General features: G+C 36.1%; 1 protein-coding gene across 3 annotated transcripts in view; it reads right to left on the bottom strand.

Annotated features, from left to right (window-relative positions):
- Positions 1 to 821: 821 nt before the first annotated feature.
- The window catches only part of LOC128231333 (protein MTO1 homolog, mitochondrial-like), a 119,896-nt gene continuing 102,192 nt past the window's right edge, over positions 822 to 18,525 (bottom strand). For 2 of the 3 annotated variants that reach the window (XM_052944003.1, XM_052944002.1), the window contains 9 exons: positions 16,757 to 16,830; positions 13,819 to 13,935; positions 10,168 to 10,298; positions 9,237 to 9,441; positions 3,143 to 3,308; positions 2,145 to 2,257; positions 1,526 to 1,622; positions 1,233 to 1,299; positions 822 to 1,010 (listed from right to left, as the gene is read on the bottom strand). In XM_052944003.1, the coding sequence (XP_052799963.1) occupies positions 903 to 1,010; positions 1,233 to 1,299; positions 1,526 to 1,622; positions 2,145 to 2,257; positions 3,143 to 3,308; positions 9,237 to 9,441; positions 10,168 to 10,298; positions 13,819 to 13,935; positions 16,757 to 16,830 (1,078 nt within the window). In that variant the 3' untranslated portion in view covers positions 822 to 902. Of the gene's footprint in view, positions 1,011 to 1,232; positions 1,300 to 1,525; positions 1,623 to 2,144; positions 2,403 to 3,142; positions 3,309 to 9,236; positions 9,442 to 10,167; positions 10,299 to 13,818; positions 13,936 to 16,756; positions 16,831 to 18,525 lie in introns of those variants that run through there. The other variant, XR_008260350.1, reaches the window with a different exon arrangement.

Genomic DNA, 18,525 nt, shown 5'->3' with positions numbered 1-18,525 from the left:
TACTTCATATACATGGTACATATAATTAACTTATAAATGACTATAATCACCGTCTGTTTACCCTAGATACCAATTACATGAAAGCGGACTCAATAGTGAGAGTGGTCTCACTCTGGGGGATTTGCCATAATTTCTAATGGATTGGATTTGAACAATTGTCAATCCATTATAATAGCCGCGGTCTCTTTGAGTACAAGCAAGTCATGCCTAAAGCAGAGTACAGGAGCCTTAAACCTCTTCTGAAAATGTTTCTGAAGTCATTAATATACATTCAAGGTACTGGTACTTCTTATTGTTTTTGATGTAAATATGTTAGAGCAAAAAACAACCTTTCCAACTGTAAATAAGTATGTAGTTAAAAGCTCCCAATCCTGATTCCAGGATTAAAGCTGCACTGATGTTTTATGGCAAAAAGCTAACTTACGCTTTAAGAAATAAAGCAGTTTATCGGCATAAAACTTCAATTTGAATGTTAATATGAAAAACTGTGATCTGATTTTTGTCAGCAGTCTCATATCACTGGTTTACAGACATTTATGCTAAACTTGGCTCATTCCAAGACAAACAATAAAAAAAGTTGTCAAAACAGTCATACTGTGAGAGAGCAGCTTTATGCCTGAACTTTAGAACCCCTGGATGGTCAATGTAATTTGATACAAGGAGAAAAGCTGCCAAGGTTTTTTGCTAAATCAGACACTTTAAACAGGTTTTGCAGTGAGCATTTACACCCAACCATTATCTTAAGTAAACCAAAACATTTTAAGAAAACAAAAATGTTTCTTGAAAATATCAACAAGAAGAGGGTTAGGAATGTGTTTTAATTTTTGTTTTTATTTATCAACGTATACATTCATAACACAAAGACAAATAGAAACAAATGTACAATCTAGAGAAAATGATCATCAAGGTACTTGACTGAATATCTGAGCCCCATGCCTGACTTTCACATATTTTAGCAAGTGCACTAGGGCTGCTGGGGTCATGCCAGGGATTCTACTAGCTGCTCCAATCTGTAAAATGTTAATATAAAATTCATGAGTTCATCAAAGATCTTATTCATTTGCTAAATTTCTGTGAATTTACAGTAAAAATCTACAAACAACTTTGCAAACACCAGTTATAAAAATCAGCAAGACTTAAAGCTGAATATTTTGCATTAATTTATATGTTTGTCCATGTATTGTAGACAGTCAATTTATCTATTTTCCACAAATTATACTAAATCCACCAACTGTATGAGGTCTTGACTCAGCCAGCTTCATTCGAACGTCTGGCGGCAAACATCTGGACTGTGGTATACTGAAGAAAATTAAATGACAATTTCAATAATGGCCAGGTAATCCGAAATCGCTTGAACTCAAACTCCATATATTTGTTTTTTTCTTTCAAATTTTGGTAACAACAGCTAAGTGGTTGGCGTATCTGACTCTAGATTGAGAGTCCCAGGTTCAATGGATATTCAGAGCCTCGTAGAAATCACCCCCAAATGGTAAATCATTATTAAGCACAAATTTTATATTATTACCTCATGTAGTCAATGTCTTGCGGCAGTGTTAGTTGCTCGTCTCTGCGAACCTCTTCTATTTCCTCCTGTTGTTTCTCAACTTCTACCTTGTAACGTCCTGAAGCCAACATTGAAAGATGGAATACTGTGTTACCAGCAGTTTTGAATATGCAAATCTACATGGCAAGAGCCTGAAGCCTGTCGAGCAGCTATCTTTTAACTGATCTAGGCACAAATTTTACTAGATAACAATACACAATATCCTTGAATTTAAATCATACATTACAAGGGCTAAAAGTGTTTAAAGAGTTCTTTTTTGGTCACTGAATGTTTTTCACTTTCAATCTCTGATTAGCTATCCTGGGATCATGCCTTATTCACATTTAACAAATATCATCATAGTTTGATTAACTTTTGCTCCATTACAATTTACATTCTTAGTTTTACGAATTGGTAAAATATTTTTGTATTTAATACTTAACAATATTTATAACTACAGTTCAATTGTAAAGATTCAACAAATTTAAATAAATGTACAAGTGGATCGTAAGACACACATGTACAGGTATCAACATAATGTTACTATGCATTGCTGACAGAGTTTGACTGCTTACATACATAGTACATATTTCACCCTGACCTTCAATCTGTATGCGTGTCTTGAGTACAGGATTATCATTCAGATATCCCAGCTCCCGGGGAAGGGCTTGTACCAGCTCATCAATGTCCGTGCCTTGTAGAACCTCCAAACCACTGGAAATATACACATATAATCAGTAACCTTGACCTACAATATACATGCATGTTTTGAGGATAGTCATCATCCAGATATCCTAGTTCCCTGGGAAGGACTTGTATCAGCTCATCAATGTCCGTGCCTTGTAGAACCTCCAAACCACTGGAAATATACACATATAATCAGTGACCTTGACCTACAATATACATGCTTTACATGTTTTGAGGATAGTCATCATCCAGATATCCTAGCTCCCTGGGAAGGACTTGTATCAGCTCATCAATGTCTGTGTTTTGTAGAACATCCAGACCACTTTAATATAAGCATAGAATCAGTAATATTGACTCTGGCCTTCAATCTGCATGCATGTTTTAATGGTCCCTTGTAGTGCCTGAACCAGATCCTTGTTCAACCTTCATCTTCTAAAATATAAACATAGAATAAGTAACCTTCACCTTGAATCTGCAGGTTTAGAGTACCAGTGACCTGCAATATACATGCATGTTTGGAGGACAGGGTCATCATCCAGATATCCTAGTTTTCCAGGAAGGACTTGTATCAGCTTATCGATGTCTGTGCCTTGTTGAGCCTCTAGACCACTAGAAATACAAACATATGATCAGTGACCTTGACATGCTATTTGCAGGCAATTGTTTTGACAACAGGGTCATCATTTATATGATTTTAATAGGCATATTGACATTGTGTAACCTAAATCTTAAAATAATTCTGAAGCATGGCAAAGGTTTTGATCAATTACAACAATGATAAAATCAAGGCCTGAAGCATGGCAAAGGTTTTGAATCAATTACAACAACAATGATAAAACCATGACTGTTATTACCTGCTCCTTTTTCTTAGATTTTTTTTAGCTAAATATGACACGCAAAAAGAGCCTTGACCTTCGTATCTTGACCTTGTCAGGTGACCATTCCTTGCCCAAGAGTTTGTCCCACTGTCCTCGACCTAGATGTATGGAAGAGAGAAGGGCCAACCCATCCTGAAGTGCATCTGTCATGGTTTGGGCCCTTGTGTACCGTTCTTCACTCACACAACCAGTATTGTATCCTACAGTGGAGAAAACACCATGCCAATTAACCTAGTTGAGAAAGTCATACACGTAACATAGTGGCATGCAGTTAAGAAAATAAAGTTACATGTAACATAGTGGCATGCAGTTGAGAAAATAGAGTTACATTTAACATAGTGGCATGCAGTTGAGAAAATAGAGCTACATGTAACATAGTGACATGCAGTTGAGAAAATAGAGTTACATGTAACATAGTGACGTGCAGTTGAGAAAATAGAGTTACATGTAACATAGTGGCATGCAGTTGAGAAAATAGAGTTACATGTAACATAGTGGCATGCAATTGAGAAAAGAGAGTAAACACATTGTTTTGTGACATTCAAAAGTGAACAACTGTTTAAAGTCTTAATATGGTCAAGAATTATGTGCATTTAGACAGGAAAACAAGAGGGCCATGATGGCCCTGTATCGCTCACCTGTAGCTTTGCTAAATAAAGTGAACATTCTGACCCATTATCATAAAGATCCAATGAAAAGTATGGCCCCTACTAATTGACCTAGAGTCCTAGTTTTTGACCCGGGTTGACCCAATATCGAACCTGACCTAGCATATGTTAAGATGATCATTCTGTCCAAGTTTTATTAAGATTAGGCTAAAATTGTGATCTCTATTGTGTTCACAAGGTTTTTTTACTAATTGACCTACTGACCTAGTTATTGACCGCGGATGGACCAATGTCGAACTTGACCTAGATGTTATAGAAATGATCATTCTGACCAAGTTGCATTAAGATTAGGCTAAAATTGTGACCTCTATTGTGTTCATAAGGTTTTTCTAATATCTGACCTAGTGACCTAGTTATTGACCACGGATGACCCAATATCGAACATGACCCAGATTTTATAGAGATGATCATTCTGACCAAGTTGCATAAACATTAGGCTAAAATTGTGACCTCTATTGTGTTCACAAGGTTTTTCTACTAATTGACCTAGTGACCTAGTTATTGACGGCAATTGACCCAATATCGAACTTGACCTAGATTTTATACAGATGATCATTCTGACCAAGTAACATTAAGATTAGGCTTAAGTTGTGACCTCTGTTGTGTTCACAAGGTTTTTCTACTAATTGACCTAGTGACCTAGTTATTGACCGCGAATGACCCAATATCGAACTTGACCTATATTGTTCTAGAGATGATCATTCTGACCAAGTTGAATTGAGATAAGCCTAAAATTGTGACCTCTATTGTGTTCACAAGGTTTTTCTACTAATTTACCTAGTGACCTAGTTTTTGACCTGGGTTGACCCAATATGGAACTTGACCTAGCTTATGTTAAGATAATCATTCTGACCAAGTTTCATTAAAATTAGGCTAAAATTGTGACCTCTATTGTGTTCACAAGGTTTTTTTACTATCTGACCTAGTGACCTAGTTATTGACCGCGGATGACCCAATGTGGAACTTGACCTAGATTTTATAAAGATGATCAGTCTGACCAAGTTTCATAAAGATTAGGCTAAAATTGTAACCTCTATTGTGTTCATAAGGTTTTTCTAATATCTGACCTAGTTATTGACTGCGGATGACCCAATATCGAACATGACCCAGATTTTATAGAGATGATCATTCTGACCAAGTTGCATTAACATTCGGCTAAAATTGTGACCTCTATTGTGTTCACAAGGTTTTTCTACTAATTGACCTATTGACCTAGTTATTGACGGTAAATGACCCAATATCGAACTTGACCTAGATTTTATAGAGATGATCATTCTGACCAAGTTACATTTAGATTAGGCTTAAGTTGTGACCTCTATTGTGTTCACAAGGTTTTTCTACTAATTGACCTAGTGACCTAGTTATTGACCGCGAATGACCCAATATCGAACTTGACCTATATTTTTCTAGAGATGATCATTCTGACCAAGTTGAATTGAGTTAAGCCTAAAATTGTGACCTCTATTGTGTTCACAAGGTTTTTCTACTAATTGACCTAGTGACCTAGTTTTTGACCTGGGTTGACCCAATATGGAACTTGACCTAGCTTATGTTAAGATGATCATTCTGACCAAGTTTCATTAAGATAAGGCTAAAATTGTGACCTCTATTTTGTTCACAAGGTTTTTCTAATAATTGACCTAGTGACCTAGTTATTGACTGCGGATGACCCAATATCGAACTTGACCCAGATTTTATAGAGATGATCATTCTGACCAAGTTGCATTAAGATTAGCCTAAAATTGTGACCTCTATTGTGTTCACAAGGTTTTTGTACTAATTGACCTAGTGACCTAGTTATTGACCGCAGATGACCCAATATCGAACTTGACCTAGATTTTATAGAGATGATCATTCTGACCAAGTAGCATTGAGATTAGGCTAAAATTGTGACCTCTATTGTGTTCACAAGGTTTTTGTACTAATTGACCTAGTGACCTAGTTATTGACCGTGAATGACCCAATATCAAACTTGACCTACATTTTATAGCGATGATCATTCTGACCAAGTTGCATTGAGATTAGGCTAAAATTGTGACCTCTATTGTGTTCACAAGGTTTTTCTACTAATTGACCTAGTGACCTAGTTTTTGACCTGGGTTGACCCAATATGGAACTTGACCTAGCTTATGTTAAGATGATCATTCTGACCAAGTTTCATTAAGATAAGGCTAAAATTGTGACCTCTATTTTGTTCACAAGGTTTTTCTAATAATTGACCTAGTGACCTAGTTATTGACTGCGTATGACCCAATATCGAACTTGACCCAGATTTTATAGAGATGATAATTCTGACCAAGTTGCATTAAGATTAGCCTAAAATTGTGACCTCTACTGTGTTCACAAGGTTTTTGTACTAATTGACCTAGTGACCTAGTTATTGACCGCGGATGACCCAATATCGAACTTGACCTAGATTTTATAAAGATGATCATTCTGACCAAGTTGCATTGAGATTAGGCTAAAATTGTGACCTCTATTGTGTTCACAAGGTTTTTGTACTAATTGACCTACTGACCTAGTTATTGACCGTGAATGACCCAATATCAAACTTGACCTACATTTTATAGCGATGATCATTCTGACCAATTTGCATTGAGATTAGGCTAAAATTGTGACCTCTATTGTGTTCACAAGGTTTTTCTACTAATTGACCTAGTGACCTAGTTATTGACCGCAGATGACCCAATATCGAACTTGACCTAGATTTTATAGAGATGATCATTCTGACCAAGTTGCATTGAGATTAGGCTAAAATTGTGACCTCTAATGTGTTCACAAGGTATTTCTACTAATTGACCTACTGACCTAGTTTTTGACCCCAGATGACCCAATATCGAACTTGACCTAGATTTTATAGAGATGATCAGTCTGACCAAGTTTCATAAAGATTAGGTCAAAATTGTGACCTCTGTTGTGTTCACAAGGTTTTTCTAATAATTGACCTAGTGACCTAGTTATTGACTGCGGATGACCCAATATCGAACTTGACCTAGATTTTATAGAGATGATTATTCTGACCAACTTGCATTGAGATTAGGCTAAAATTGTGACCTCTATTGTGTTCACAAGGTTTTTGTACTAATTGACCTAGTTGTTGACCGCGGATGACCCAATATCGAACTTGACCTACATTTTATAGAGATGATCATTCTGACCAAGTTGCATTGAGATTAGGCTAAAATTGTGACCTCTATTGTGTTCACAAGGTTTTTCTACTAATTGACCTAGTGACCTAGTTTTTGACCTGGGTTGACCCAATATGGAACTTGACCTAGCATATGTTAAGATGATCATTCTGACCAAGTTTCATTAAGATAAGGCTAAAATTGTGACCTCTATTTTGTTCACAAGGTTTTTCTAATAATTGACCTAGTGACCTAGTTATTGACTGCGTATGACCCAATATCGAACTTGACCCAGATTTTATAGAGATGATCATTCTGACCAAGTTGCATAAAGATTAGCCTAAAATTGTGACCTCTATTGTGTTCACAAGGTTTTTCTACTAATTGACCTAGTGACCTAGTTATTGACCGCGGATGACCCAATATCGAACTTAACCTAGATTTTATACAGATGATCATTCTGACCAAGTTGCATTGAGATTAGGCTAAAATTGTGACCTCTATTGTGTTCACAAGGTTTTTATACTAATTGACCTACTGACCTAGTTATTGACCGTGAATGACCCAATATCAAACTTGACCTACATTTTACAGCGATGATCATTCTGACCAATTTGCATTGAGATTAGGCTAAAATTGTGACCTCTATTGTGTTCACAAGGTTTTTCTACTAATTGACCTAGTGACCTAGTTATTGACCGCGGATGACCCAATATCGAACTTGACCTAGATTTTATAGAGATGATCATTCTGACCAAGTTGCATTGAGATTAGGCTAAAATTGTGACCTCTAATGTGTTCACAAGGTATTTCTACTAATTGACCTACTGACCTAGTTTTTGACCCCAGATGACCCAATATCGAACTTGACCTAGATTTCATAGAGATGATCAGTCTGACCAAGTTTCATAAAGATTAGGTCAAAATTGTGACCTCTGTTGTGTTCACAAGGTTTTTCTAATAATTGACCTAGTGACCTAGTTATTGACTGCGGATGACCCAATATCGAACTTGACCTAGATTTTATAGAGATGATTATTCTGACCAACTTGCATTGAGATTAGGCTAAAATTGTGACCTCTATTGTGTTCACAAGGTTTTTGTACTAATTGACCTAGTGACCTAGTTGTTGACCGCGGATGACCCAATATCGAACTTGACCTACATTTTATAGAGATGATCATTCTGACCACGTTGCATTGAGATTAGGCTAAAATTGTGACCTCTATTGTGTTCACAAGGTTTTTCTACTAATTGACCTAGTGACCTAATTATTGACCGCGGATGACCCAATATCGAACTTGACCTAGATTTTATAGAGATGACCATTCTGACCAAGTTGCATTGAGATTAGGCTAAAATTGTGACCTCTATTGTGTTCACAAGGTTTTTCTACTAATTGACCTAGTGACCTAGTTTTTGACCCCAGATGACCCAATATCGAACTTGACCTAGATTTTATAGAGATGATCAGTCTGACCAAGTTTCATAAAGATTAGGTCAAAATTGTGACCTCTATTGTGTTCACAAGCAATTGTGAACGGACGGACGGACGGACGGACGGACGGACGGACGACGGACGAAGAGTGATCACAAAAGCTCACCTTGTCACTACGTGACAGGTGAGCTAAAAACACACAACCTTGCCACATTTAATGGGATGAGACACCAGATGATACAATTGCAAGAAAAAAGAAATTTGTCAAAAACTTACATAAAAATAAATTGAACATTGAATCTTACTTACTGCTGACACATACATCTTTTGCAGTTTTCCAATTTGAAATTTACTTGGGTTGTCTACCATGTAAATCCCAGTAAGTTTAATAATAGCATTGGTATATTTTATCTGCCGTCATCATGTGACTTTCACATGCTCAATTTTTTTCATGGGTCCCGGAAAAACGCACATTGCAGTGAAGCATAATACTACAAAACAACTTAGACACAGAGCCTGACAGTTCAACATCGGTGATGAAATAGATTGATGGAAATGCTTAAAAGAGATTAACTCTGCTGAAAGTTACAGGGAGTTGCTAAATCGCTTATTGACTGTTTAGTGTGTGATACCATCATAGGACTTGCTAGGTATTTGGAAAAAAAAACATTTTAAACTGGAAAACCATTATGCACTATTTTTAAATGGGGAAACTCAGATGAGACAGCGACATGATTGTTGCGTTTATTCATTTAATCATTTTAAGTGCCTCATACTAGCTCGCAATCACAATTCTTGTCAATTATGGAAAAACTGTATTTACCGATTTTGGGACCATCTGGTGTCTAATCCCTTTAATCTTCATTTCTAATCTCATTTTTCTTTTCATATTACCTTTCTTGGTCAGTCTGACGTCAGCATTATCTGCCCTTTGTGACAGTCTGAACTCTGCCCGACTGGGGAACATCCTGTATGGCTCATTAGTCCCGTGTGTGGTCAGGTCATCAATCAGAACCCCTATATAGCCCTCAGTCCGGTCTACTATGAATGGTTCCCTGTCCCCTCCTACCAGACCTGCATTGATGCCCGCTATCACACCCTGAAGTAAAAACATTGGATAGAAGGCTTGAAAAGAGGAAGGTAATTCTTACTGTGCATGATTAAAGTACCAATAAGAGTTAGTTCCCCATGACTGGAATCCTTCAATAACTTTTCTAAACTATTTTTAAAAGAATTGTCTAACAGTGGGATGAATTGTATTTAAAAGAATTGTCTAACACTGGCATGAATTGTATAAGATACAGACCAAAATCTGATGTATGCATAATATATAGTTCAAACTGTTATTTTTAGATTGATGGTGATGAAAACAAGAAGCTTACAGAATCAAGCTCAAGTCTGTTTTCTGGATAGAAAACAGTACTGTTGTCAATTTTGAGAGGTCGTGAGAAAATACCCCTGGCGGGGCTTGAGCCCACAACCTCTTGGGTGGGATATGGATACCTTCACCACTTAACCACTGGCCTCTGCATTTATGACATAAATAAACACCTTACAAATGGAGTTATAATATCTAGACTTTAGAACATTTATACTAATTGTTGCCGTTGATTCATGACAGACGTATACAGACACACAAAGATATTACTTGTTTGTTGTCGCAAACATTGTCACACTTAAATTTGTGATCAAATACTTTTGAAAATCTTATTTTAAAGTCCTCAAGCTTTGAAGGCACTTTGGTCATGGTCAATATTTGACCATTTTGATTTTGAAGTCTAACAAAAAGTAACCAAATCCTATGTATTATGTCAAGCTATCCCACCTGTGCTGCGGCCTCCTCATACCCTGTAGTGCCGTTGATCTGTCCAGCCAAGAACAGGTTGGCAATAGGAAACGTTTCAAGAGTTGGCCTCAGTTGTCGTGGATCAATGAAGTCATATTCCACACCATAGCCTGTGAAAAAGGGAATATAATGGCTGAATAATTGACTCCTCTAACCCTGTGGCTTGATGATTCCTTCCGGAAGGAACAGGTTGGGGATTGGGAATGTCTCATGGCTCGTCCTGAGTTGCCGAGGGTAAAAAAAGTCAGTATGAATATGAACGCCATAACCTGATTTAAGAAACAATGTGTATGAGAAATTCACTTTAAAGCTTGCATGCTACTTGACATTATTGTCACAGTTTGATGTAATCATACTCAATCACTTACGTCATAGCCTAGACTCTTGGAGAAATTTGTCCTTGAATAAACATGGGGTTATTGCTTAGCTTCTGCATGCATTACATACAGCTCATCATCTAGTTATCAAAGAGACAAAATGATAAAAAAATAAGAATCTAGTAAGAAAAGTTTTAAGCATGTCTGTTTTTCACGGAAAAATAATTTAGGTTTTTTAGTGATAGGCTTGGTGTTATCATTATGCAAAAACTTAAACATTAACCAGAACTAAAAAAAACATCAGGATATTTAAATGAAACTAGGTATACATACTGCAAAAGACAGTTAACACATGTAAAGAAAGGCCAATAACTCTGGCTTTAATAGTTGCAGAGTTATGTCTCTTGAAACAACAAAGGAGTGTCCACTCCCTTGCACTTTTGTGAAATCATATAGTTATTTGTTCATATATTAAAATCATTAAGTGTCCAAGCCTCATATACTAGGTCACCTTGGCATTTTACACAACATACACATTTGTGAACACAGCAGTATTTTCATGAGTCTGGGGTCATTACCCATCTGCAAAAATGGAGGTCAACACTTGCACATCATTTGGATAAAATAGTGACCCCTAAATCATGATCCCAGTTGTGACCCCTCAATCATGTTCCCAATTGTGACCCCTCAATCATGTTCCCAATTGTGACCTCTCAATCATGAGCCCAATTATGACCCCTCAATCATGTTCCCAATTGTGACCCCTCAATCATGTTCCCAATTGTGACCCCTCAATCATGTTCCCAATTGTGACCTCTCAATCATGAGCCCAATTATGACCCCTCAATCATGTTCCCAATTGTGACCCCTCAATCATGTTCCCAATTGTGACCTCTCAATCATGAGCCCAATTATGACCCCTCAATCATGTTCCCAATTGTGATCCCTCAATCATGCTCCCAATTGTGACCCTTCAATCATGTTCCCTATTGTTACCCCTCAATCATGTTTTCAATTGTGATCCCTCAATCATGCTCCCAATTGTGACCCCTCAATCATGTTCCCTACTGTGACCCCTCAATCATGTACCCAATTGTGACCTCTCAATCATGTTCCCAATTATGACCTCTCAATCATGTTCCCAATTATGATCCCTCAGTCATGTTCCCAATTGTGACCCCTCAATCATGCTCCCTATTGTGACCCCCTCAATCATGTTCCCAATTGTTACCTCTCAATCATGTACCCAATTGTGACCCCTCAATCATGTGCCCAATTGTGACCTCTCGATCATGTTCCTAATTATGATCCCTCAGTCATGTTCCCAATTGTGACCCCTCAATCATGTTCCCAATTGTGACCCCTCAATCATGTGCCCAATTGTGACCTCTCAATCATGTGCCCAATCATGACCCCTCAACCATATTTCCAATTATGATCCCTCAGTCATGTTCCCAATTGTGACCCCTCAGTCATATTTCCATTTTTTCGACCGGAGCAAATAGATTTGCAAAACAGAGGGCATTAGGAAAATGACTTGTAGAAGCATACAAACAAATAATTATCAGCAGAGATGACCAGACACTATGTATAAATAGTGAGGGAATGCCTGCTATTAATTATCTCACATCTTGAATACAAATAACTTAATATTTTAAGTAATTGTGTTGTGTGTTTTTTCTCATACTAAGTTAAATGAAGGCAAGCTTTTTTCTGAAGATGCTATTTTGATTATAGACAAACATGTAATCCAAGAAATAATTACAACAAAGCCAGATGTTCCTAAACTCAATACTTTTAACGAGATTGTCAATTACTTTCCACACACTCAAAATTACCTCCAAAGATTTCCCCAAGATTAGCTGAAAACTCTCCTCAGAAAAGCAAAGTTTCTCAAAATTAATTTCTTCAATTTCAAATAAAAATTCAGCAATATTAATTGTTGTCATTCATGGAGGAAAAACAACAAGCTCTTTATTTTCCCAGTAATATTAGCTTCAGGAGAAAAGAGGCTATTTTTCTCATTTGAAGCAAACAAAATTAACTGTAGCCAGTGTCAAGACCACCAAAGGCAACAGAGAAAGAGAAATCAGCAACAAACTTTAAACAACAATATTTTTTACCTGATGCCCTTTATAAATGAAATTCATCATTTTCCACTGTTTTTCAAATAGTAATCAACATTACAATGTTTTAAACTGTTGACAGGAAAACAGTATGAACTGTTACCTGCGCGTGAGGCTACGTCATAGGTACATCATGGGTTTTACCGAGATTCTAAAAATAAACTGCATATCGTCACATGAATTTCTGGTATTGGTTTTGTAGTTATGATTGGTTCATAAAGAATACCGAAGAAATTTCTGGCAAAAATACATAATCAGGTAATAAATCAGTTGTTGCATGGGCATATGTGTAACAGTCAAAACTGTTGTCCCTCAGTGTCAGGATGACATTCTGAACTGTTGCCCTCGACCTATCGGCCTCGGGAAAACAGGTCAGAAGTCATCCCCTCCACCTCAGGAAAACAGTTTTGACTGTTACACAAATGCCCATGCAACAACTGTATATTATGTATCGAATACCTTAATTCATGTTATCTCCAATGTGAATAACATTGCAGAAACTAGTATCAGTGTTCACTTTGACAAGCTAACAGAAAGAATCCTTTCCAGATATCAAAGAACTTGATAACTGTGATAATCATGACAACAGCAACACTTTCTGTTGTGATTGGTCACTATTTTTAGTCATGACCTCATCCAAAATCAAACCAGTCCATCTAAGGGGCATAACTTGATAATTAAAGCTAGAGTTCTGGTCATGTTACACATGAGTGTATTGTCACATGTTATATGTGTACCAAGTTTCATGTGAATATCTTGTTATAAAACAACAACATACAAGCTGATTAATTTTATACAAAACTACTTCAAATAAGCAGGGAAGTCCATTTATTATTGAGCCAAATTGAGTTGATTGATATATTTGGCTGTAAAATCACACTTAATTATCTAGTTACCTTAATATCAATGACAAACTATAAGTGACTAATTATTCACGTACAGTCAAACCCCGTTGGGTCGAAGTCCCGGAAATGAGAAAATCCTTTGAGCCTAGTGAAGTTCAAGCTAAGCGGTAATGCTAATATTTAGTAGAAACAATCGGTCCTTTACATCCAATTCGAGCCAAGAACGAGGAAATCGAGCCAAGCAAGTTTGAGCCAATGGGATTATATACTATATTACAAATTCATAAAAGTCCTTTTAATATAATGTAGTGCATGACTTTTTATAACCCATATAAAATTCACCTGGTGTTACGATTTTAGAGTCCTCAAGGCCCGGTATGGTGCTGATGATTTTCTGTTGGTATTCTTCTGGCATGGTGCAACCAAGGCCATTGGGGTAGATGAGGTCACTGTCAAACCCTGCAAAGATTAATGGAAAATCTTACACTTTATGTATGACTATTTCAATTTTCTTAAGACCGTTATGGTGCTGATGATTATCTGTTGGTATTCTTCTGCCATGGTTCAACCAAGGTTATTTGGATAGATGAGGTAACTGTCAAACCCTGCAAACAATGAAAGGAGTTTTTTTTAAACTATATGTCAGTCTTGTCAGACAATCTGACCTTCCTAAAGACCGATATGGAGCTAACCATTATCTGTTGGTATTCTTCTGGTATGGTACAGCCAACCCCATTCAGGTAGGTTAATGTCAAACCTTGCAAACAGAAAATGAATCGTAAAATATATGTATGACAATCTCAGCTTTAGAAAGCCATGGAGCTCGTAATTTCATGTTGGTATGGTATTGTACAGCCCGGGGCATTCGGGGAAGATGAGGTTACTGTGAAACCCTGCCAACAAGAAAGAGAAATCTTACACTATAATCGGTCAGACTGCGTCAGACAATATGAAGCTCATGATGTTATGTTGGTATTCTTCCACCATGGTACAGCAAAGGCCATTCGGGAAGATGAGGTTACTGTCAAACTCTGAAAAATGTATGACAATCTGACCTTTCTAAAGACTTGCATGGAAGTAGTGGTCATATGTTATTATTTTTCTAGCATGGAAAACCATGGCTGAGTTAAAACTGAGAAGGAAATGCTTAAATTAGATTTAGTCTGTTTTCAGTGTTTTCTTACAAACTGAACAAGAGCATTGCAATACTTGCCTCTTCTCAGTCAATTAAGGAGAATAACTTCTTAATTATCAAGCAAGAATTAGCAGCCCTTGGTACAAATGTGTGTTGTCACTGGTAACAAGTGTATCAAGATTTGTGTGTTTTTTAGTTTCAGCAAAGGTTGAAGTTTTTGCTAGATGATGTCCCTTAAAACAATAGCTAAGACTGTGACAAAATCTTAACTGTTTTTCTTTGATTTTTAAAAAAATCAAAACAACTAGACAGCTGAATAAACAACAATATAACATTGATCCAATCACTCTGCTTTTTGTGATGGGTGAGTTTAGAAAAATGCAGTGATGTAAATAACTTAATAGGCATGTATTAAATATCAAAATTCACTGCAGGACATAACTTAATCAGATGGTTTGTATAAATCAATAAATATTCATTCTTACTCTTTTACGAACAAAATCATAAGGAAAAGCTTCCAAAACTGATAGTTAATTTTCTTTTTTTCTTAAATTACAAAATGCACATTTTCAGTTAAACAGATAAAAAAACCATGTCAAACTATACAGCTTAATTCGATTTTTGTAAAAAATATTCATTATCATTCATAGATACCAAGAAACCATGCTAATCAGGATTTCTAGCTTTATTGCAAAAGCACTTTTATTAAGTGCGGGAGCTCAGCTGGAGTGATATCCGTGAGCTCTGAAAACTTGGTATTAATGAGGCAGTGCTAACGATCCACCTTTGACAGACTGACAGGCAGACTATCTAGAAGCTCCAACATGAAGCGAAGATAATTTTCAACCTTCCAGGAATGGCGGGAAAGATTGAGAAGCAGGTAATAGTCTGTTTTGTCTATCACTGGCCAATGTTATTGGCAAAAATGTGGGTGCCCTGCGGTGAGCACCAAGAAACCATAAGCTGGACAATACTACTATCAGTAACGAGAAACTGAGGGTGTTCACACCAGGCTGTTTTGTAGGCTGGTGCCAGAAATGACATTTATACCTTGTTTACAGAAAAACAGCATCTGTAAGCAAGATAAGAAATTGAAGCTACTAACGTCAGACTGAGAGATGTTTTGGCGCTAAAGACTTGTATTTGTCCATAATAACATTCCTGCACTAATTAGGACGTAAACCTGACTGTCATTATGACAGTGGCAGAAAAATAGCTCCCAAGGACACAGTAGGAATCCTGGATGAGCCCAGATTTATTAAATCGAATGATTAAATCAGTTACATCTAAAATTAAGTCGAATTATTAAATCAGCTCGAGCTATAATTAGATTATTAAATCAGCTCGAGCTATAATTAAATTATTAAATTGGCTAGAGCTAAAATCAAATCAAATTATTCAATCAGCTAGAGCTAAAAATAATTCAAATTATTAAATTGCATAGAGCTTAAACCAAATCAAATTATTAAATTGGCTAGAGCTAAAATTAAATCAAATTATTAATTCGGCTAGAGCTAAAAATAATTCAAATTATTAAATTGCGTAGAGCTTAAACCAAATCAAATTATTAAATTGGCTAGAGCTAAAATTAAATCAAAATATTAAATCGGCGAGAGCTTAAATTAATTAAAACTATTAAATCGGCTAGAGCTAAAATTATATCAAATAATTATATTGGCTAGAGCTAAAATTAATTAGAACTATTCAAATCAAATGGAATTATTAGAGCTAAGTCAACCACAAGGCAAAGAGAAAAAGAATGATCCTTATGTTGGTTTGTCCTACGGCTTTACTTAATTACGTGTTAGTGTTAGGTATTATGTAGAAGTCTGTACTCTTTTGCATTGCACTTTTTACATGTAGGTATATGTGATTCAAGTAATCACATTTTGCTTACATATTAATTCAGCAGAGCAAAAATAAATACATTAAAATAAACTGATAATTCTTTGCATGTAAATCTGGTTTTAAACATCATCCCAAACTGAGACTACTTAATAAGACTACCAGTACCTCACAATATATATATATATATATATATATATATATATATATATATATATATATATATATATATATATATATATATATATATAAAGATCTGCAAAATTTCTATTCTACCATAAAAAAAATAATTTCAATTACCTTCTGGTTCCAGCCAAACTTGATGACTCCGGCCTGGGAACCGCAAAACTTTGCTCTCCAACGAGGGGCAGAATCTGAAATATAGGAATTCACAATTATAGAAATAGGTGTATGTGATAAGTGACAGAAATTGGTCATTTGACATAATGGTAAAAAATAACATCATAGTTTTCTGTGACTTAAAGCATAATGGCCAAGTCCATGGTGTAACATATTTTTTCAAGGTCAATGGTACATTAAAGACGGTATACGCTATTTTTAATGTAAGTTAGTAAACTGTTTACTATCATGACATGTGTATATACAGAATTCAAATTCTCAATAAATAAATTATCAAACAGATAAACCCAGCCTAATGCGCTTTTAAGTCAAGCTTCTTCTTCTTAATAATATATTTGATGTGATGCCAAAATTGGCTAATTTAAATTTTTACAAGAAGAACCATTTCTGCTCTTTGCTGTTTCTGTGAATGATAGCTTTTTGCAAAATGATTACAACTAATCTGATCATTTAAATGTGCATTTCAGATCTTCCTTCATTGACGTCAATGGCATTTCCAGCCTAATTCTGAGCATTCATGTGTTTTTGCTAAGTATTGTTTGTCTATTGTCATATTTAACAAACTATGTGTTATGACAATATGGTTTCACAGCTGCATTGGCATTTCAGATATTTTTCAGGCATGCTGTAAATCTGTTTACCACTTTGCTGCAAATGTGAACACTTTATGGTAATTTACCTCTGACTAAATGTGAAGTCAGCTATTAAGGGTACTAATTAGTAATTACAATCTATAAGAGTGCTTTCTATAATAAGATTCAAAAGCTTAAACAAGAGTATCGCAAGCTGATGCCAATTAAAAGTTCAAGATAGAGGAATAACCTGACAATTATGTGAGATATTTATTGGCAAGTTTGAGAACAAGGTGGTCAAGGGTAATAACCTGACACTTATGTGAGATATTTATTGGCAAGTTTGAGTACAAGGTTGTCAAGGGTAACTAGAGCTGTCACAGGAGTGACGAATACCCCCAAATGCCACCTGGACACAGGAATGGCAAACCATTCCTTTGAAAAGAGGCCATAGCTCCAAGGTTACTGCACACTGCATCTTCTTTTAACATGCATGTATTGTTTTATTTAAATCTGTTGAGTAATTTAGAAGTTACACTAATGACAAGAAAAACTAGCCTTTCATGAGTTATCGTCCGGAAACCGTTTTTCTATTGTTAGTAACAATGACCTTGACCCCACCAGCCCCAATATCGAACTTGACCTGTATCTTCTGATGTTACACCTGTGTACCAAAAATTGTTCAAATCTGTCTAGCCTTTCATGAGTTATCGTCCGGAAACCGTAAATCTATTTTTAGTAACAGTGACCTTGACCTTGGCCCCACCAGCCCCAATATCGAACTTGACCTGTATCTTCTGATGTTACACCTGTGTACCAAAATTTTTTCAAATCTGTCTAGCCTTTCATGAGTTATCGTCCGGAAACCATGAAAACCGACAGACAGACAGACAGACAGACAGACAGGCCTCAAGACGGTAGGCAATCACGGTCAAATACCGGCGTTGCCTGTATCGACATACGCAGGCGATGCCGTCAGTGGCAGGCGCTGCCTGTACCGATTCATAAATTTATCGATAGCTTAAATCATCGTTTTTATTGGAAAAAATTAAATGTTTGTTGTTAATTAAGACTATATTCATTAGAATAAAAAATATTAATTTGAAAGAAATAATATTTAAATATAAAAATATATAA

This window comes from Mya arenaria, chromosome 4 (assembly GCF_026914265.1).
Source record: "Mya arenaria isolate MELC-2E11 chromosome 4, ASM2691426v1".
Classification (NCBI taxonomy): domain Eukaryota; kingdom Metazoa; phylum Mollusca; class Bivalvia; order Myida; family Myidae; genus Mya; species Mya arenaria.
The sequence above is the reverse complement of the archived record's forward strand: the minus strand, read 5'-3'. Positions and strand labels throughout refer to the sequence as shown.